This window comes from Trichomonas vaginalis, chromosome V (genome assembly GCF_026262505.1).
Source record: "Trichomonas vaginalis G3 chromosome V, whole genome shotgun sequence".
Taxonomy (NCBI): domain Eukaryota; phylum Parabasalia; order Trichomonadida; family Trichomonadidae; genus Trichomonas; species Trichomonas vaginalis.
The window spans coordinates 33,829,555-33,851,223 of record NC_067207.1 but is presented as its reverse complement, the minus strand read 5'-3'; the positions used below and the strand labels follow the sequence as shown (position 1 = coordinate 33,851,223).

At 34.1% G+C, this 21,669-nt stretch overlaps 6 protein-coding genes and 5 pseudogenes across 11 annotated transcripts, besides 3 other annotated features; 7 read left to right on the top strand and 4 right to left on the bottom strand.

Annotated features, from left to right (window-relative positions):
• Positions 1 to 117: part of a mobile genetic element that runs on past the window's edge.
• A 1,511-nt stretch (positions 118 to 1,628) lies between these two features.
• Positions 1,629 to 3,090: a mobile genetic element.
• Positions 3,091 to 21,669: part of a mobile genetic element that runs on past the window's edge.
• On the bottom strand, positions 3,818 to 4,342 carry TVAGG3_0452430 (protein of unknown function, DUF4107 family; the record flags this gene model as incomplete). Its single annotated transcript, XM_001291534.1, has 1 exon — positions 3,818 to 4,342. One exon carries the CDS (start codon positions 4,340 to 4,342, stop codon positions 3,818 to 3,820), a length of 525 nt encoding a protein of 174 aa, XP_001291535.1.
• Positions 4,568 to 5,443, bottom strand: TVAGG3_0452420 (annotated as a pseudogene). Its single transcript has one exon. A coding segment is annotated over exon 1 (876 nt).
• On the bottom strand, positions 7,668 to 8,229 carry TVAGG3_0452410 (annotated as a pseudogene). The gene has a single exon. A coding segment is annotated over exon 1 (562 nt).
• On the top strand, positions 9,455 to 10,873 carry TVAGG3_0452400 (annotated as a pseudogene). The gene has a single exon. A coding segment is annotated over exon 1 (1,419 nt).
• TVAGG3_0452390 (phage tail repeat-like family) lies at positions 10,891 to 11,421 on the top strand (the record flags this gene model as incomplete). The annotated part of the gene is made up of 1 exon (XM_051234666.1): positions 10,891 to 11,421. The coding sequence occupies one exon, from the start codon at positions 10,891 to 10,893 to the stop codon at positions 11,419 to 11,421; it is 531 nt and encodes a 176-aa protein (XP_051104396.1).
• Positions 11,462 to 12,547, top strand: TVAGG3_0452380 (annotated as a pseudogene). The gene has a single exon. A coding segment is annotated over exon 1 (1,086 nt).
• On the top strand, positions 12,725 to 13,387 carry TVAGG3_0452370 (uncharacterized protein; the record flags this gene model as incomplete). The annotated part of the gene is made up of 1 exon (XM_051234665.1): positions 12,725 to 13,387. The coding sequence occupies one exon, from the start codon at positions 12,725 to 12,727 to the stop codon at positions 13,385 to 13,387; it is 663 nt and encodes a 220-aa protein (XP_051104395.1).
• Positions 13,582 to 14,520, top strand: TVAGG3_0452360 (organellar and viral DNA polymerase type B; the record flags this gene model as incomplete). Its single annotated transcript, XM_001299360.1, has 1 exon — positions 13,582 to 14,520. The coding sequence occupies one exon, from the start codon at positions 13,582 to 13,584 to the stop codon at positions 14,518 to 14,520; it is 939 nt and encodes a 312-aa protein (XP_001299361.1).
• TVAGG3_0452350 lies at positions 14,700 to 15,329 on the top strand (annotated as a pseudogene). The gene has a single exon. A coding segment is annotated over exon 1 (630 nt).
• Positions 15,543 to 16,016, bottom strand: TVAGG3_0452340 (uncharacterized protein; the record flags this gene model as incomplete). The annotated part of the gene is made up of 1 exon (XM_051234664.1): positions 15,543 to 16,016. The coding sequence occupies one exon, from the start codon at positions 16,014 to 16,016 to the stop codon at positions 15,543 to 15,545; it is 474 nt and encodes a 157-aa protein (XP_051104394.1).
• TVAGG3_0452330 (organellar and viral DNA polymerase type B) lies at positions 16,736 to 19,954 on the top strand (the record flags this gene model as incomplete). Its single annotated transcript, XM_051234663.1, has 1 exon — positions 16,736 to 19,954. The coding sequence occupies one exon, from the start codon at positions 16,736 to 16,738 to the stop codon at positions 19,952 to 19,954; it is 3,219 nt and encodes a 1,072-aa protein (XP_051104393.1).

The window sequence follows — 21,669 nt, the reverse complement described above, 5'->3', positions numbered from 1 at the left end:
CATATATCATAGACATAATTTCTTCAAATATAATTTAAGGTTATTTTTTAAAAAAATTAGAAAAGCGTAATTTAAGGTTATTGAAAAAGTGACACTTGACAAATTTGTCCCGCACTCCCATTCAAAAATTGAAAATACCATTCATTCTTGATTAGCTCGATCACTTATGATGCAAAATTTCGAAAATTTGGAATTTTGCATAGCATTATATTATAAGCATATGACCTTATCTATTACCGTAGGTTGAATAGCCCGAGACCAATTTCAAAGGTCGTGTACCAATATCTCATACCGAAATGGCTCACCAAAAAGGTGACATTTTTGGCGCCAATAATTTGATTTTTCTGATTCTTTCTATTTAGATATATTTATTTAATATTCATATTCCTTTATATTGCCTCATATTATTTCCCATTTTTAATCATATTATACAAATCTTTAATAATTTTTAATGTTTTGAGCTTCAAAATCTTGTTCTAACTATTTTCATTCATATATCCTAGAAAAAATTAAAAAGTTTTTTAGAAATAAAAATGTTTGTATGTAAAGTATTGAAAATATTCTAGATGAGAAGACATTCTCCAGAAGAGATTGATATTGATTGGCTTTGTGAAGCCATCACAAAATCAAATAATGGAGTTAAGTTAACTGATATTTGCGCGAAAGCTAAAATAAATCATGAAGGCAGAGTTATATATAATCATACTATCTTAAAGTATTCCTAGAAATTTCCAAAATTAACCGAAATATAACTGTACAGAATTACTATTTTCGAGATAAAATTCATATGGAAATACTAATTCATAACGCTTTATGTTATATAAAATTTAATTTATAAAAATTTCAAAATAAATCAAATTTAACACAATGAATATAACTGCAATCGAGGTTTTTGACGATTGATTCTTACGAGAAGTTTTCCAAACTTTGAGTTAATGTCAAGACATTAACTCAAAGTTTGGAAGTCTAATAAGGGGAATTGTAGGCTATGAGGTACTGATTATATATCAGTGCCTCATAGCCTGCAATTCCCATTAGAAATCGGAGAAACTTATGATGCGGACAAAGTTTCTCCCATTTCTACTTAGAATGAAAGGGCAAGAGGTATATAGGTACACTATATATCTCTTGCCCTTTCCTTCTTACCTAAAGACTTCCAATCTTATTTTTTTCCAATTTTTCCCCTAAATTTAAATCTTATATAATATAAATAAAATGCATAATATCAATCACAAAAATTAATGTTTATTTTTTTAATTAAAATTGCCGCACAATTTAAGGTTTTCTGTCACTTTTTTGTTAGCCATTTCGGTACGAAACAAAAGGTCGTGTACCAATAAAAATTTTTGAATCAATTTACACAACGTGCCCATTTTACTCACTCAATATTTGAGAAAATAATTCAATTTTGAGAAGAATGGTCCTCTGCGTTTTGAGTGTGTGACGAAAAAAAATCTCAGAAAAATTGAATGAGTTTTTATGGCCATGAATCAAATTTGTGAAGTTCCCGTTTAAAAAAAATGCAACCAAGAACACGAATTCCCGAGTTTGCAGAATTAGAAAACTATAAAAATCTTGGGCTATTGACCCAGATGCAACTCGATTTACTCTATCGAAGAGTAAATGGCGAAACAATAAGAATTACCGAAAAAGTGACAAAACATCAAAAACAGGGAGGAGTCTCAATTTTTATTACTTATATTATTTTACAATATTTATATAAATACTCTTTATAATATATTTTACTATAAAATTATACCTCAAATTCAAATATTTAAAATATTATTTACATAATTATCTCAAAATTATATTTTTATATATTATTTTTCATATGTATAAATCATATAATCTATATCTATGCAAATCTCATCTAAAATTTTTTGAAACAAACCGCTACCATTTTATAATGGTCCATCTTAAATTCATCATAAATTCTGGTACATGTTAGTACCAGAGTCTTCAAATCTCAAACACTCTGGTACCAACATGTACCAGACGCGAGTTTCCAATGCCCTCGTACGATTTTCTATTAAGATCTTCTTGAATGAGAAGGTCTTCATAGAAACTTGTACGAGGGCTTCTCTTTTAAATACTCTGGTACCTGCTGGTATCGGAGTCGACTTTACAGCCCTTTCCCCAATTTTGAAGCTGGGGAAAGTTTTCAAGCAATGAAAGGGAAGCTCTCGCTATGAGGTGAAAATCTAGAATTTTTACCTCATAGCGAGTAATCCTTTGTTAATTGCTTGAAAACTTTCTTCAAATTATCAAAATTTCGAGGAAAGTTTCCTTGCTTCAAAGTAGAGATGAAGCCCTTTGAGCCACTGCATATAGGTCAGTGACTCAAAATACTCCATCTCTACTAGAAATCGCCAAAATTTGGGTCGCAATCTTTGAAATGCGACGCAAGTTTTGGCAATTTCGCGAGGGACTTGCTCCATTTGGTGCATAGATTCACACTCTATGCACCAGATGGAACAATTCTTTCGCTGACAGCGGGAAACTTTGTCTGAATAGTTTAACATTCAGACAAAGTTTCCCGCTGTCAGAGAGGGAATGGAAGGGTAAGAGGTATATATTCATAATGTATACCTCTTACCCTTTCATTCCCTCGAGAAAGTTCAAAAACTTGGGTGCAATCAGAACTGATTGCACCCAAGTTTTTGAACTTTGTATAAGGAATTGTTGGCTATGATGTACTGATCATGAATCAGTACATCATAGCCAACAATTCTACCTTTTAACCAAAGATAATTGATTCGTATGTAAAATATTAAGCTAAAATTTCTCTTTCTTTTAGTACACATTCTTCCATTTCGTGTACATGTATCATATATTAAGTACTAGTTATCTATTCTATATCCTTTATCCCAATTTAGATACTCAAAGATAATTCTTTTTCAGAAGAAAAAAATATTTTCTATTAAACCGTTATTTTTTCAATGTGAGTTTTCAATTTTATTTTTCCTTTTTGCTGCTCAATGCAACATCCTCCACCCGATCCTCCATGCGAGGTTGATCAAGCCATAGGATATTTAGAATATTCTCGTTTTGTTATAGCTGCAGAGCTGCATGGTAACATAAGATTTGTCAGTTAGTATACATATCTTCAGTACGGTGGCACTGCGCGCCATCTTACCGAAGATATGTCAATCTGACACTTTACAAAACCACTAACGTATATTTTACATCGCAGATGCAATATTTCTAATAACCTTAAACTATTTCTGCCACGTAAAGTATTTATCACATAAACCACCTCATCTCACCTCTCTGTACGTTATATATTGTGCGCAGGTCATTGCCCATGGCAACTCCCCGCGACACAATGCACGTGCATGAAAAAATAAACGTTCTCACTAACGTTCTCACTAACGTTCTCACTAACGTTCTCACTAACGTTCTCACTAACGTTCCCATTAATGTTCTCACTTACAAAAGTATTGCAACTCCTCCCATTGCTGTGCTTCACATAACAGCTCATAATCTTCTGACTCACTTTCTTCTTCATATAGGTCAAAGTCACTGTCAAAATAAATGTTAGTAAGTTTTGACAAAGCTAATGAAACACGCTTACCGTTTGTATCTACTGCTTGTATATATCTTCCATTATGTTTACTATCATAAACGCTCAAACTAACTTTACCCTTTCTCCCTCGTATCTGATAGAATGTATTTTCACGCGGAACGAAGAACAAATTCTTGAACTCATGACCGTTGTAGTTTGTTATCTCAATAGTTTTCGTCATTACATCCAAATAAAAATTTTCAGTAAAAATAAAACTAACGTTAAAAATTTCTCATAACATAAACGTTCTCATTACTTTATAACTCTCTTCCTTGGTTTCTTTTTAGTTGCTTTCTTCACGTCTGTCTCCAACTTGACTGTCTTTCTTCTTCGTCCGTAATGATACCAGTTACTTCCACCAGTCAATGGGTCAAATGGTCTTTCGTAAGGGTTTCCATACATTCCATAGGGACCATACGGAAGAACTACTGGTGGAGAAGAAACATTTTCTTTAGTTCCATCGAATCTATTTAAATGCATTGTTTCACCTTTCATCTGGTCATTAAAGTCTTTTGCGTGTTTTGCAAACTCATCGTCCTTTCCTAAAGCATTTTCTGACTCAGTCGCAACCAAATTGGATGCTTTATTTATGAGCCCTATTTTATTTAATCTTAACTTCTTTGCAACCCAGCCTCCAATCTTCCCTTTATTTGCATCTAATGTCTTCGAAACCCTTCCTCCACTCATTTTATTTACTGCGTCATAAGCTCCAAGTGCTTTTGCTCCAAATGCTAATGCTTTTGTTCCCATTGCGCCTAAAGCTGCCCAAGCTACCATTTACACCATATTAAAATCATCTCTCTTCAATATTATCTCATAAAAGTTCTCGTTACTGGAGAAAGTCAATGAAACATAAACGTTCTCACGGGCTTCGCCCTCACCGCTTTGCGGTCTATCTAACTTATTTCTTATATCATCTATATTCAAAATGTCTGAACAATTGCTAACATCTTCTACAACAGTTATTTCATCATGAATGACCTTCAAGAACAAGCTCATTTAATATGCTATTAAAATCATCTCAATAATGAGTCCATCCTTTCCATCTTTAGGTAGCACAACATCTTTCATTGAAGAAGGTTCGACAAGTCTTATGTTAAACTTACTGACAAAGTTTGTTATACTATAATGCTTCGGCGGCGAATACATGTAGTTTGAAAGACATAATATAGATTCTTCAGCAAATTCACTTATACTGGATTTTATAACAATGTTCTCACGAGACCAAATACCACCAATTGACAATCTTGTAAGCAATCCTGCTGAACCTTCTACTGTAAACGTCGATGGTAACATTCCACGAAGGTCATCTATTGACATCTTGAGTCACTGAATTTAAATATTTTCTTAAAGCAATCGTCATTATCTAACCATGCAATAGCTTTGAAGTTTTCATTCGAATATACATCTGCTTCATTAAATGTAAAACCTGACTTCTTTGCAGAGACGACTTTAAAATCTATTGAGTTTGTTTCAAAATTATATGCTATGGTAACTTCTGAAGGTAATGGATGTCCTTCCGCAGTCAGTTGTTCTCTCACTACCGTTTGAAGCTTTGTGTTAAAAACTTTCATGTCATCTCCTGTGTCTAGTTCACATACACAGCAACAGGGAAACTATCTTGCTTCTTTGTTTCATCATTATACTCAAAACATTAAAGTTCTTCAATAATATTGTTCTTCCTGCTGGAATACTTCGAACCTGTCTGATTTCAATAGCTTTCTCACCTCCTACATACTCTACCCAGTGTCTTGGATATTCATAAGTATACTGACTTTCTTGAATTTTGGTTGGTTTCATCATAACATGTTCATAGTATATCTTTATACTCTTGTCAGTTAGACTCGGTGCTATGTTCTGAATATTTCTGACTTGCATTTTTAATGGAGATAAAATGAAGCATTTAATACATGACGTAGATGAAGACATGAATGAAACTACAGACAAACTTAACTCTTCTCTATTCTTCCTTTCAGTAAGGACTATGAGTTCTGTTCAAATGGGTTTATTTCTATTGTGGAAAGATGGGTTCAGGTAAGACATTTAACCTCATTCGTCATATACTCATAACAGACGTTTAGGAAATGACTCATATTATGACCAAATCATTATATCAGCAACTTCAGACTCTATGGACTCAACAGCGAAAACATTTATGTCAAAAGTTCAAGCCTCTGTCGTTAAAGTTCCAGACAGTGAACTCATTGAATTTCTTCAACGTTACATTCGACGTAAGAGAAATATTATGCCATCGTTGAATTTATACAGTCAGGAATGCAAAAGACTTCTGAGGAGATGGAAAGAATTATTGACAAACACCACTTACGTCAGTACTCAGGAGTTTACGATATGAAACGACTTACAAACTACATTCTGTCAAAACTTTCAAAATACCCCTTCAAAAAATATCCTTCAAATACTTGCTCGTTTGCGACGACTTCGCTGGTAAAGGTTTAGTGTCAAAGCCTGACTCACCATTAGCTAACATCATTACTAAAGTCAGACATTACCATTTAACTGTAGCAATACTTATGCAAACATGGAGGTTTTTAGCTTTAAACATAAAACGTCTCATAACTGACTTCGTTATCTTTCAAGGTTTCTCACGTTATGATATTGAACTCATTTGGAAACAGTCAGGTATAACATTACCTTTTGAAGAAATTTGGGAAGCATATAAGTCTCTCATCTCTCCTCGTTCATACCTTGAGATTCATATCATGACTAATACCATTAAAGTCAAAAATATTCCATGGGAACGACCAACATTGTTTTAAAGTTTAACCTTCAATTGACTGATGGTAAACAAATTCCATGCATCTCTGTCGCCATTTCTGTTAATATTTTTGCTGTCATTCATATCATCCACTTCCCATCCGTTACTTTTGAGGATATGCGTTAGAATAGCTGTTCTTAAATGAAGGCTTTTCACCTTTGAGAGCATAAACTCTATAACTTTCTGCATACTTTATGTTTGAACCTCCTGAGCCATCATTGACATAAATTTTTATAGGCTTCCACCCTTTGTTCATGTTCCTGCTTCTTCCCTTAGCTCTTTTGTTCAGTAGTTCTACATCTTTATACACAGCACCTGTCTCAGTGAATTCAACAATATTTTCATTCGTTAGCTTTACATTCAAACCCTTGTCGAGTATATTGTTCATTTCATACATATAAAAGGTTTTTATTCTATATGAAATGAGAAGCAAATCCATCTTAGCTGGTGCCGTTAATGTTCCAATTGAACCAACATCAAATGTTGACTCACGAACGACAAACAATATTGTCATAAAGAACTATAGTTCAGAGTGTTTGAAAGAACCAGAACCAGAACTAATCGTGAATTTAAACTCAGCTTCAAACGCTAACGCTACATCAGATGTTAAGTTAGAGTATCCACCACTGGACCAAATTCTTTCAAGAGAAGCCAACGACAACCCTTACACAAATGTTCAAACAAATCCTTCAGATAACGTAGACCATTACCTTCTTCAGTTATACCAAAACTATTTACTCAAAGACGATAAGAAGCTTTTGACAAATCTTATAAGCAAGAACCAAATAATTCTAACAAAGGAGGACCTTGAAAATGTTATATCACGAATAACAGGAAACAATGTGTCATTGACTATCTCGACCCTGAAATCGAATGCTGTGGTCAAACGCCACCATTCATGAAAATAGGTAACATCCGCATCATTGAAACACCAGGAACTACAGGAGTTGAGTTTAAGTATAAATATTCGAACGAGTATACAAAACTTTCAACAGAATATAAGCTTTGTTTGAAATATGTTTTAGTAAATTAAAGCAGTCAGGAGGGCTCTTTGAGCCCATCTTGGCGCTTTGCGCCGTCAGTCAAAAAAATTTCAAGTTAGCAATTTGTAATATCTATCCAAAACTTCTTCAACAGTATCGAACTCATCTTCATAATGCAAACCTAATCTTATTGACTTGGTGCAGTTTTCACTAACACAATATAGCGCTTTGCGCTCGGCGCCTTTGACGCCTTTTTCTGTTCTCTTGACTGACATAACTAACTCATTTGTTTCATCAAACAGCAACAACCAAAGTTCATGACCTAATACATAACATTCATACTTTATATTTTTAGCTCTGAGTTCTCTTGTAAGCTGTTGCATTTAATATTTTCTAAAAAGTCAACTTCAACAGTCATTCGCACTGGTGCCTTCAGTTCTACAGGCTCTCCTTGAAAGTCAACAAGTCTGAATTGCATGTCTTTCAAATTATGAGGACTAATGCGAACCCATTTACCTAAATGAGTTGCTATGACAGGAACGTTTGGAATGAACATTGAATTGACTGCATAACAGAAGGATTTATATTCTACTGAACCTTTACTATTAACTCCTGAAATACCTGTGACATTAGCTATTTTGACTCAATGTATAAACAATTGCCATAACATACGTATGGAACAGATTTCATCTCAATCGTTTTGTCAACACTTTTCAAAGGAAATGTCATATGGTATGCACCCAAAGAAGTTGTACTCTATGACTCATTCGTGTTATCTTAAACTCCTTCGCATAACTGAACTTCAAAACTCCTGCAATAAGTTTAACATTCATTAAGTTTTCTTCGTTATCCTTGTTTATTGTAGTATTTATGAGAGCATTTAACACTCCAGCTAATGTTTCCATCTTATATTCTACATTATTGTGAAATCTTATTTCGTGCTTCTTTCCATCTATTTCAATCTCCATGAAATCTGTTTCATCTGTTATGACAAAAGCGATAGTATTGAAGTCAACCATTCTGAATGCAAGCGCCTCATTCTGTAGACCTAAGTTTGTTTGTAGCTTTACTGTCCCGTATTCGTTTGGGTCTGTACTTTGCAAATAGAACAACATTTTATTCTCATTAAAATATGAGTATAGCTGCATATGCGTATGAAGCTGACAGAGCTAAACGTTTATATTTTGGTCAATACTCTCTCACACTTACTGACAAATATATTGTTATTTCTGATGGAAATACTGAGAAATAATAACATGGAAGGACTATGAAAAGTTTGACCCTATTTTAACTCCATGTACTATGCCATTCATTGTAAATGGTGAAGTTGTCATGAAGAACGACACAACTGTTTATAGGTCTGTATATGAAGCTCTTGAAAGCATTCTTAACTTCAATCCTTCAGGGTTCGATACAAAAACAACTCCTTCGACAATGCCATTCATTGTAAATGGTGAAATTGTGTCAAAAAATAATGAAACAGTGTATAAGTCAGTGTATGAGGCGCTGAACTATATGCTTCATTTCAATCCTTCTGGTTTTGACCCACAAATAACTTCATGTACTATGCCATTCATTGTAAATGGTGAAATCGTCATGAAGAACGACACAACTGTCTCAAAGTCTGTTCGTGATATTTTAGACTACTTGCTTCATTTGGGTCCTACAGGATTTGACCCATATACAACTCAATGTCAAGTACCATTCATAAACGACTCAGCAGAAATAAAACTCAAAACGTCAACAGTAGATGAAGCAATTGCTGACTCATTGACAAAACTTCTTGATATAATAATGAGGTTCAATACATTCAAAACAACATATGAAACCTTTAAGAAAAATTATGACGATTTCTTTAAAATTACATACATCGAGCCTTCTGCTCCTCAAACACCAGACTATGCATGCCTTAAAATAAAGGCTGCACGGACACAAGTTAGAACATTGACTTTTGACGGAGATAATATCGTTAGAGACGTTACACCTGGAGACACATTACTTACGAAAGAATACTTAAAAAGTCATATCAGTGATTTTGTGAAAGTAGAACAAAGTGGAGCAGGTAAGAGTTGGTTAGGGTGGTTGTTTACTTTATTTTCATCAGGTGTAACAACTGCATCTCTTATAACCATGCAAAGTGAGATAGATGCACTCTGGGCTTTTCTTGGTGGCATAGATAGCATGAAGTTTTATGTTGAGTTTGCTAAATTACATGGAAATACAGGAAGTTTCTTTGACGGTCTCAAAAATTTATGGGGTAAAGTAACATATAATACAAAGAAACTAACTAACTGGGCACTCAAACGTAAAAATATGTTCGACGGACTTGCTTACAACCCTCGTCTCGGAATTATTGAACCAATTAATTTACATCCTTTAATGGCAGCAAGAGATTAGATGAAGGAGGACAAGTGTTCAAAACAATTGTTGAAAATCTACTGAATATATATCCTGAGTTTAAAGAAGTTTTAACAGCAACAAACACAACAATTCGTGAAAACCGTATAGTGTTTAACACTGAAGATAATATTTTAGACTATATGTTCGTTGTTTTAGGTCAGTTAGCTAAGACAATAAAAGAGAAAGGTATTGACTCAGTCATAACAGTTGAAGATGTAATGTTAAGAAAGACTTTTGACTCATTGTTTCAAGAACCAAAAGAAGTAGTTAGTCTTTATGAAGTTTTGAACGCAATGCTGACAAAAATAAATGAAAGTGACACTGGTAACATAAGTGAAGCAAAAGTTGTTGAACTTCTTTCACAAAAAGCTGACAAGAACCATGTTCATTATATAAGTTCAGATGAACAGATTATAACGGACTACCACGGATATTTAACACAGGGTGAAAAAGTGAATACGAAAAATGTTAATGAAAGAAGATATAAATTCATTCGTGCTAAAGGTTATGACATACACTGTACTGTACAGTATGACACAGGTATAGCACCACAATCATTTGGTTATAACGCTGAAATTTATGCTTCATACTTCTTTGTTAACGGTGTATTAGTTGAACCAAGATTTACTTTGAGAGTTAAGTCAAAAATAACGTTTGAAGATGCTATTAAAAGTAAAGCTGACAAAGTTGAACTCGAAGCAATGAACAAAGTTTTGAAATCTCATAAACACAATATCTCCGATATAAATGAACTTCAAGCTACATTAGACAGTAAAGCTGACAAGAACCATACACATAAATCCTTCACTACTGTTAGAGCAGACGACATAATATTGAACTATACCCTTGGTTCAAGTGCACCTTTAGAGAATCCAAGTACAAGCGTAAAAGATACACTAAACAATTTAGATAACAGTTGCAGGAATATTGAAGGTCATGTCAGAAACTTTGAAACACATGAACTACCAGCAATGTTAGAGAAGAAAGCAGACAAGAACCATACACATACAAGTTTTACAACTGTTGCTATAGAAAGTATTGAAGGAACGGTTGAAGAAACTGGTGGGGATGCAATATATTGTAAACCTCCTAACTTTCCACAAGGTTTAACATCGGATGACGACATAACGACGATGAGAAACATTAGATGTAAAGATGTTTATGTCATGAAGGATGAACATAATATTAAATTCACTGCTCAAGATTTATATGACAAGAAAGCAGACAAAACAGAGCTTCAAACATTAAAGACTCAGATTCTTCAAACATTATATCCTATAGGCTCTATTTATACTTCAATGAACTCAACAAATCCAGCAACAGTTTTAGGTTTTGGTACATGGCAGCAGATTGTAGACAAATTCTTATACTGTGCTAACTCTTCAAAGCAAACAGGAGGTTCGAAGAAAATTACTGAAGCAAACCTTCCACCGCACACTCATACAGGAACTACAAACACAACAGGTAGTCATTCACATTCAATAACAAAAAGAGGTTATACAAATCTTGCAGCAGGTTCGGATAGACAGGGAATGCATAGATATGATATTTCAAGTGACCCAGTAGATTCAAGCGCAGGTATTTTCTGTGGAACCGCAGGAAATCATGCCCATACTTTCACAACAAATCCAACAGGCTCGGGTGCAGATTACATGCCACCATTTGTGACTGTATTTGCATGGTACCGCGTTCAATGAACGCACTTGAGCCTAGAATAAAATCTTTATTTTTACATAAATGAGCTTGAAAGAAGTATTCGAACAACATCCATGGAGGTCATTTAAGAAGTTCAATGAAGCTGCAAAGAGTTCGGGATTTACTAACAGAGCTGAAGTGAAAAGGTTCTTTGACAAAAATGTTGTACATCAAACAAAAAATAAATCCTTACGACTACTTTTTACCAATTTACTCCAACACTCCTGACGCATACCAATTTGACACTCTCATTCAAAGCAGAAAAGGAGGACATAAACCATTCCTCATCTTCATTAATGTTAACACTCGCAAAGCTTTTGCGTATATAATGAGAAATAAAGGAACTCATGAAGTGTTAAGAGTTTTACAAAAGTTTGTAGCAGAACATAGCCCAAGTATTTTAACATCAGACCAAGACGGTGCATACCTCAGCAACGAAATCACAGAATTTCTCATTAAGCATAACATAACTCACTACACTACTGAAGACCATAACCATAACATACTCGGCATCATAAACCGCTTCATAAGGACTCTCAGAGATTTAAATCAAGAGCGAGACTTTACCGAAGAAACAATGAAACATTTTCTCGAAGTATATAATTCCTCAACACATTCTACAACAGGACATACACCAAATTCAATGACACAACAACAAGAAGAAAAGTATATACAAAAGAAACGAAGCCAAACACAAAATATCAGAAATTCAACACAATTTACCCTCATTCCTGGTACAAAAGTTCGTGTAGTTCTTGACGACAAACCGTTGACAAAGAAACGTTTAATGTTAAGTCGAAATTATTATATCGTAGACTCTACGCAAGGTAATGGATATCTTATAAAAGCTGCCGACGACTCCATTGCATTTTACCCTCGACATAAGTTAGTTGAAAGTAGTAATGGCGAACTTGCTGAAACCATTGACGAAGCAAAGCGAGGAGTGGTTATTGAAATACTTGACTACAACATAAACGATGACACTTATAAGTAAGATATGAAGGAGGCGTTGAAGATGTTATACCATCTAAGAACTTGAGAGAGTCAAAGCCAACACATCTGGGACCATTAGAGCGGGAGTACTGGAAAGACAAAAATAAGCCAGAAAGAATAAGAAAATTCTTCTAAACTTTTTCATTAGATGTAAATCAGACATGAACGAGAACAGTCATGATATCATTAATGGTACCATTTATTTTAACATAAATGACCTAAATTTATGAATTTTCATGTATTTCTTAATGATAGAAAAATAACGTTAGTTTTATTTTTTTCTAACTTTTTATCTTGTAGGTAAGAACTGAAATGACAGTCGAAGCAAAAACGTTCACGAACAAATCTAATGGCGAAACATTCACAAAAGGCACTTATAACGGTATTGAAGTCTTACGTAGAGACAAGGATGGTTACATTAATGCAACAAATATGTGTCAGCAGTTTAGGAAAGACTTTAGAAGGTTGTTGGAAAATAAGTCCTGGGAAGAGTATTTTAAGGCATTTTGTGAAGAATATACCAACCCGCGGAATTCCGCGGGGTGCTTTTTATACAATGTTAATGCAGGAATTCCTGATGAAATCAAACAGGTTAGAGGAATGTATGTAGACCCAAGACTTGTAAACTATATAGCAATGTGGGCTTCTCCAAAATATTGCATAGCAGTTGGAAAAATTATGGACTCCATAGACAAGAAAGTTCATGAGAAATTAGATGAAGAAGAACTTGAAGATACAGTAGAGAATGCAAAACCTTTGTTCGAAGAAGAAGTTAGAAAAATGCATGAAAAACAACAAGAACATGAACGTGAGATATGTTATGGTTATAGAGATTCTCCATACGAACTAGACCAATGGGAACAAGAAGATTTAAAGAGAGAATTTAGAGAATATGAACTCGCTAAGATAGCATTAGAAGCTGCAGAAAAGAAGTTAAAAGTTTGGGGTCGTTTTGTACAAAAATATTGTGAGTAAATGAACCATTTATTTTTGTCATAAATGACCAAAAAATAATGTTTATGTTAGAATGTTAGATCTAACACGTTTTCTAACCTCTTTTATAACATGGTCTAAAACTCTCGAAAATCATGAATTTTTGACATTTCCTTATGAAAGAAAAATAACGCTAATTTTTTTCTAAGAAAAATTTTTATCTTGTATGTAAAGATATGATTTCAACAATCGGCACAACAACAATTCAAACAACTTCACCAAACTCTTTAGTTATGAATCCAACATCTATGTTAGTAGAGATGAAAAGCTTCATTCCTTCTTCATATACTTTTGAAACAGAAATCCAGAAGATAAAGCAAGAACTTTTAACAAGTAATTTAGACTGTAGTGCGAAAGATGAAACAAATGAACAGTATCTTTATGAAATGCAGGACATTATTGACCATTTACCCAAATTGCCTGAAATCCAACAACAAAAGCTCACTATTCCTGAATTCGACGAAATAGAAGTCAAAGCAACTGACTCAGTAGAAATAAAGAAGTTCATACGAAAGGTAAATTATGAATTCCTTGGTTTTCATTGCAACCATAAAGTTATGGACAAAGATTGCGACATGTTATATAAGAACATCTCTGACCTTTACAAAACCCGGGAGTTTAAGACCTACGACAACTTTGTTTCGTTAGTTGCTGAATGTGTATGGCAGATAAGAGATAAAGATAGAAGAGGTAAGGTATGGAATGAACAGATAAAACCAGCAACTTTTGAGTTAAAGAAAACCATTGACGCCTTAGTTGTTTTAGCAGGTAAGGTTTCAATGTATAACGCAAAAATGAATCCGCAATGTTCAAAATGTAAAGCAGCAATGAGGAAATATAACTACTCCGTCAAAGAGATAGAACGTATGAGAAACGACTATGCTGACTTAAAGAAAGAAGTAGAGAAACCAGCAGAAGATAAAATGGACATGTTAGCATTTCTGAACAAAAACTATCCAACAGCTGACGATTTCCTATTATCTGATGTCAAGAAGAAGTATAAAGAAACCTTCGGCATAGTTAAAATTTTTGATATCCTTCGTGAAGAAATAGAAGCTACAAAACTGTTTAAAGTCATGAACCATCGCAACATATACCATGTAAAACGCTTGTAAATAGTTATGTTAGAAAAGTGGTTAGAAAACGTGTTAGATCTAACATGCTAACATAAACTTTATTTTTTCTATCTTAAGGAAATTCACGAAAATTCATGAGTTTTTGACATTTCCTTATGACAGAAAAATAACGCTAATTTTTTCTAACAAAATTTTTTATCTCGTATGTAAAGACAGTAATGTCAACATCAGAGAACACAACAACAGTTATAGTCCATGAAGCCATTAATGAAGAATACGAGTACATACAGTATAACAAACAGTTACGTCTCATTCGTTCAGTCAAAGATGACATGTACCAAATGCAAAGTATAATGAATGCTCTTCGTTCTACAAAGCAAGCATATCATTGGTTTGAAAACCAACAGACAAAAGAACTTTTAGAAGAATTTCCTCATATGATTGCTTCCCTCGGAAAACCGAGAGAAGAGATTCCGTATGAAAATCGCAAGAATTTGGCTCCTGGTTTGAAAGGTTATTATGTTCATAGACTTTTAGTAAATGCTGTAGCAATGTGGGCTTCACCTCGTTATGCTTGTTATATTTTCATGATGTTAGATGAACTATATAAAGCAGAACGTGGAGAGATGGAAAAGAAACTTCAAGCAAAAGATGAAGTCATTGAATCAAAGACAAAAGCATTCAGAAAAGAATACCACGTTCGGTACCAAAAGGAAAGGAAAAGAGTTATAAGTATATGATTTATACTGAAGAGTTGGAGAATGAAGAAGATAAAGATATGGTATGTTGCATTTAGTCAGAAGAAACAACAAGAGCTTTTATGACTTAGCTAAGATATATAAATCTGACAGAAACTGGTTCTATCGTGAAACTTACCGATTTCAATGACACCGAATGAGCAAATAAAGGAAATTGTCAAAAATACTCTTCCTCAAACACACTATGACATCAAAGGTTGCACAATACTTACCTTCAAAGAAGACTTACCATTACTGAAGGAAAAAATAACAGAATATTTCGATAACTTCAAAGAGGAAGAATGAACAAAAATATATTTTTGCTTAAATGACGTCAGGGTCAATTTCTTCAACCATTTCACTTCCTTCGTCAATGTCAATTGAAGCTTCTTCAACCTTTGGTAAGAATTTCTGTATAACATCTTTGTTCGTTATTGTCTTCAGAGATGAAGGATAATATTTCACAGATGTTTCACCCTTCTTATATTCTTTCTGTTCGGAAAGATTCATAGCAATACTGAAGAAGTCAATGTTGGAGTTCTTTATAACAGTATAATGAGTATCTTTGACATTCACGAAGAAACCCTTTTGTTTCAAAACTACTGCTAACTCTTGTGAAGTATAACGTTTGCGGTCAATGACAATAGCTAATGGTCTGACATACTGACCGAACTTAGATTCTTTCACAAACTTCTTGTTAAAGATAACATTAACGTTTGAAGCATTATTGAACTCATTCTTGATGGCAGTAGCGAGAGCATTGTATGAAAAGAACTTGCAATCTTGCATGTGTTTCATTAAAATAAAATGTTCGAAATATTTTAAAACTAGCCTTAAAAAATCTAATCTAATTTTTTCAAAAAATATTTTTTTATTTCCTACTAAAGATGTATCGGAAGTTGTCTAAGTTAGAACACTCGGAAATAAAACAACTTCTTACAGAAGCTAATATAGATGTTGCAAAGCATTACGCAACAAACAAAAAAGCACTCGCTGACTTCATTAAAGACTACAATGGTGCAATAAGTTATGATAGAATTCATGAGTTCATAAAGCCGCAACGCGGCGAGGACGAAGTCCATGCAAGAGCATTTCCTTTAAATGACATTGCTATTGACTTATATCATAGACGTTCAGTACCTCATGAAGTAAGAAGAGAGATGTTTGACATAACAAATGCAAACGTTGGTGAAACAAGAAGAGCTGTACCTCATGAAGTAAGAAGAGAAATGTTTGACATAACAAATGCGAACGTTGGTGAAACAAGAAGAAGAGACGACACACTGAAACAACAGAGAAGAGAGATGTTTAAAAGTGCTATAGAACAAGTTCGCAAAGCTAACGATGTCATTCGTTCCATTGACGACAAACCAAAAGAAGGTGAGAGATGGTTAAAGAAAGATGAAGAGAATAGGAAGAGAAATGTGAAGTCAGGCAATAGACTCATTGACTTTAACATCGAAGCTTTAGATGAACCAAACAGAGACTACTTACACAAACATTTCGGTAAGGTTTTCATGAGACTCTTAGAGAAAATTAAAATAAACTCCCAACAGAGATGGATGGTATGTTATAAACTTGGTGGAAAGTATGAATGTTCTACGTTAAACCTCAATAATATTGGAACATTACTACATCAGCTCTTGAAGGAGAACTTTATATCAGAGATAGAAGCAAATGCTGCAGGTATTGTTGAAATGCACTATGACTTCTTCTTGACAAACATAAAGAATCTTACTGAAATAAAGATGTATGATTTAACAGAATATGAAGGCTTAACGATGTCAGATGTAAAGAAAGGCAAACCAAAAAAGAGACCATATAGAGATGAAAGCACACTGACAAATGACCAGAAAGCCATTTTGGAAGCTCTTAAGCAAACAGGAAACCCAGCACTTATAGAAAGCTTTTGGAAAGATAATGGTGAAAAGAAGTTTTATAAGAAGAGAAGCGGGCAGTTCTGGAAGTATCTTTGCACATTACCTATAAATCTTGAACGCTACCAAATCTTCAATGAACTGAACAAAAGAACTGCAACACTTATGACAGAAGATAACTGCTTCGTTTATGCTTGCATTCAGGCTGGAGTAAATGAAGAAACTATTGACCACATGAGAGAAGTCATTCGTGTTAGAGACTTTCCTCAAAGTAAAGTACAAGAAATTTCTGACGCAACAGGTATAGCATTTAATGTTACCATTGGTTATTTCGACAACTCCAAAGATAACAGAATAATTCGCTACATACCAAAAGAATGTGAAACTGCTCGAACTATTGACTTACTTCTTGTTGAAGACCACTACATGCTAAATGAAAGACTTCCAATGACAACATACTTCATTCGAAACTATATAGAAATTCTCAAAGCTTGTGGTGGAATGAACATTGAGAAACAGATGAAGATTTATACAAAGAGAGAAGATAAATATGTAGTTCGTTATGATAGAACTACACCGCTATGGGATGTTATGAAAACATTGTGGGAGTGCAAATATTTCGAACCTATTTCTTATGGAGAACTTTTCACATATACGACTGACTTATATAAACAGAACCTTGCACCATTTAAAGATTTGACATATGCTCCAAAGTATTGTGTACAACTGAAGAAGAAAGCAGAGTCAAAAGAAGTAAATAAAGCTAAATGTAAGTTCATTCCTGAGCACGTTTTCTTTGCTGACTTTGAGTGTAGCACAGACGGCTTTCATAAAGCTTTTAACATCTGTTATGACAGTGAAGATGGTTCAGTTAGTGAAAGCATTTGGGGTCAAAACTGTGCAACAGAATTTTTGGAAAGACTTCCTGACAAGAGTTTAATATATTTCCATAACCTCAGTTATGATATAAACTTCATCTTAAGACACATGACAGAAGTGAAAGGAACTCCCATCATTAAAGGTTCACGAACAATGCAAATAACTGGTTTATATAAAGGAAGGGCAATTATTATAAAAGACTCTTACAGTGTTATAAATAAGAAGCTTAAACTATTTCCTGCTATGTTTAACTTACAAACAGGACCGAAAGAAGTATTTCCATACAACTACTACAGCAGTGTTTTGTTAGCAAATGACAACAGAACTGGTGTCATTTCTGAAGCATGTAAGTTTGTAAAAGATATTGAAACGTTCATGAAGAACATAGATTCCATCAAAGGTTGCAGAATAGATGAAAACCACTTCGACTTAGAAAAATATAGCACGTTTTACTGCAAACAAGATGTAAGAATTTTAAGAGAAGGTTTTGTAAAGTTCCGCAATGACTTATTGAAAGAGTTTGATTTAAACGTTTATGACTACGTTAGTATTTGTTCAATTGCTAACAAATTGTTTGAGAACAGAGTATACTTCCCGAATGGAAATCTTTATGACCTCTCAAATAAACCAAGAGAATTTATTTCACGCTGTATTCAAGGTGGAAGATGTATGTTGTCAGATAACATGAAACAAAAGAGCGAAAAGAAACTCATTGCTGATTTCGACGCTGTTTCATTATATCCATCCGCTATAGCAAGACTTTATACTTTAGAAGGTATTCCAAAGGTTATGAAGGATGAGATGCTAAGCACAGAGTATCTCATGAGACATTTATTCGATGACGACCAAAAGGAACCCATTGGTGAAAAGTTTATGTCCGGCTTCTTTGTTCTCATTAAGATAACAGAGATTGGAATACATAGACACTTTCCTTTAATAGTTTGTGACCCTGAACTAAATCCAGAACTTAACGTTCCCAGAAGTTCAAACTCTTGTTGTCTCATGTATGTTGACCATATAACATTACAAGACCTTATAAAATATCAAGGTGTCAAATGTGAAGTGTTGCAAGGATACTATTACGATGGAAACAGAGATATTAGAATAAGAGATGAAGTAAAGAAGTTGTTTGAGTTAAGGTTAAAGTATAAGAAAGAAGGAAATCCTTTGCAAGAAAATATAAAGCTCATTCTGAACAGTATTTATGGCAAAACTATTCTATCTCCTATTGAGTCAAAAATAACCATAGTAAATGACAAAGATGCTATAAGATATGCCATCAGAAACTACAACCATATAGTGAAGTTCGAAGGTTTGGATGGTTCAGATAAAACTATTTTCAAGCTAACGAAAAGCATTTGCAGACACTTTAACTTCTGTCCACTTGGTGTTAACATTCTATCAATGTCGAAGAGAATAATGAACGAAGTATTCTGTACTGCTGAAGATATGGGACTTCAAATATTTTACCAGGACTGTGATAGCATGCATATTTTCAATGAAGACATACCAAAGCTTGCAGCAGAGTTTAAGAAGAGATACGGTCGCGAACTTATAGGAAAGAACCTTGGTCAGTTCCATTCTGACTTCGCAGAAATAACACCTGGAAAACAAAGTTTAGCTTATAAAAGTATTTTCTGTGGAAAGAAGACCTACATAGACTTACTCACTAACGATTTAAATGAAGTTGCATTTCACTGCAGAATGAAAGGCGTGAAGCAAGATGTTATTGCTTTAACCGCTAATGAAATGTTTCCTGAAGCTATACAATGCTATTACAATGAAGATAAGAACATTCACATACCTGTTGGAACATATGACAAAGACTCTGAGTTCAGTTTAATGAAACTTTACAAAGCACTTCATGATGGTCAAGAGATTGGATTCGACTTATGTAAGTCTTCTAGTCCTTGCTTTGCTGAAAAGTTTAACTTCTCAATAACGACTAAAACAAGCTTTATTCGTAAGTTGAAGTTCTGAGGTCATGATTCATTTATTTTTGTCAGCAATGAGGTCATTCGTGATAAAAATAAGCTAGCGTAGATTTTACAATACTGCGATGGTAGAGTTTAAGAGTTGTGCTTCAATGTAGAGACAGTCCTTATGGTCTGGAGGTAAGAACACTGGGCTTTATGGTCATGAGTGGAGAACATGTCTATCCAAAACTCACGATTGAAGCCAGTTAATTTATAGTATTTAGGGTTAGGAAGTGGTGAAGTTCTTGTATGACCAATGAACTCATTTTCAACTCCTTACTTAAGTTTGAATATAATATAGCTTGCTTTCTATCCCAAATGCCAGGTGTTACAATCTTTGAAAATTCATTTTTCCTCGGAAGCATTGCATCATAATTGAAAACATTCTTGAAATCATCACTTGGTTCGAGATTTGAAATCTTATACGTAATGGATTTTCTTTCTTTTTAGCGACTTCATTGAATGGTGAGAATACAATGAATTGACAGTCATGTTTCCATCTTCATTTTCATTAAATTCATAATGAAAGTCTATAAGTTGTGGCTGACTACCTTCTTCTTCAGTTGTGCAAGAAACTCACGTAAAGGCTGTAAAGTTTGTACTTCAATGTTGAACTTTTTCTCGAACATCTCATTAAATGAAATCATACATTGCAACAATGTTGTATCGTCTTTAAAGTATTTGTATATGTGAATGTTTTGGGCGCTTAAAGACTGTTCGTCATTTTCTATCTCGACTTGAAGTATAAAGTCAACCTTTCTGAAAGCACGTGTTATATACATAGATGTTATGCCAATGTACTTCTCTTCATTTATGTTCACAATCCAGTCTGTTGGAAACTTAAACGTTACTCTGTTCCCCTTTATTTTGACGTCAGGGTTTTCACTACTGAACGCAACAGATAAAGGTATTTGTCTATACATTTAATTCGGATAAAAATAAACCATTTACTCTTTCTTTGCTTCAGCTTCTTTGCTTTTTGTTCTTCCTTGCTTTTGCTTCTTCTCTAGCTTTTTCGCCAGCAAACGTGGGTTCTTTGTCTTCCAGCAGCTAATGCAGCAAGTTGTTTTTCACTAAGTTTTCTCTTTGGTCTCTCTGGCTTTTGTTCTTGTTTTTGTTCCTTCAGTTCGGATAAAATTTGCTCACGAATTTCTTTCTTCAATGCTTCAACATCTATGACCCCTTGGGTCTTGTCCATATGACTTGTCTGAGTCATTTGACTGCAGATAAAAAACTAACTTAAAACTTTAACCGATGTAAAATGAGCTTGTCAAAATCAGAGCGAGAGTCTATTATATTAAATGACGCAAGAGGAATACAACATCCTTTCTATTACGTAAGTCAGAGTAAAGATGGTAAAATATACGTAAGAAAAAGAAAGGTTCCATTAGCGAATGCAGAGAGAGCGACAACATTAAGGTGCATGGCAAGGGAAGCCACGAAGCCATATAAAACCTTCTGTTTCAAACTGAGCCACCAAAAGAACAAGAAGAAAAGAAGCCAGATGTTCTTTCAATAACGAACCAAGAGCTTATTGCAAAGTTCGTGAATTTCATTGAAAAACAAACCGAGTCAAAGAATCCTGACCCCAGTGAAAGAAGTTGAGACAAAAGAGAATGTACAGTTCATTGAAAATGTCAAGAAACAACTTCCACCACGAATGCCAAGAAGAAGAGTGAGAATAATGAAGTAAATAGATATTTTTATCTGAAGTAAATA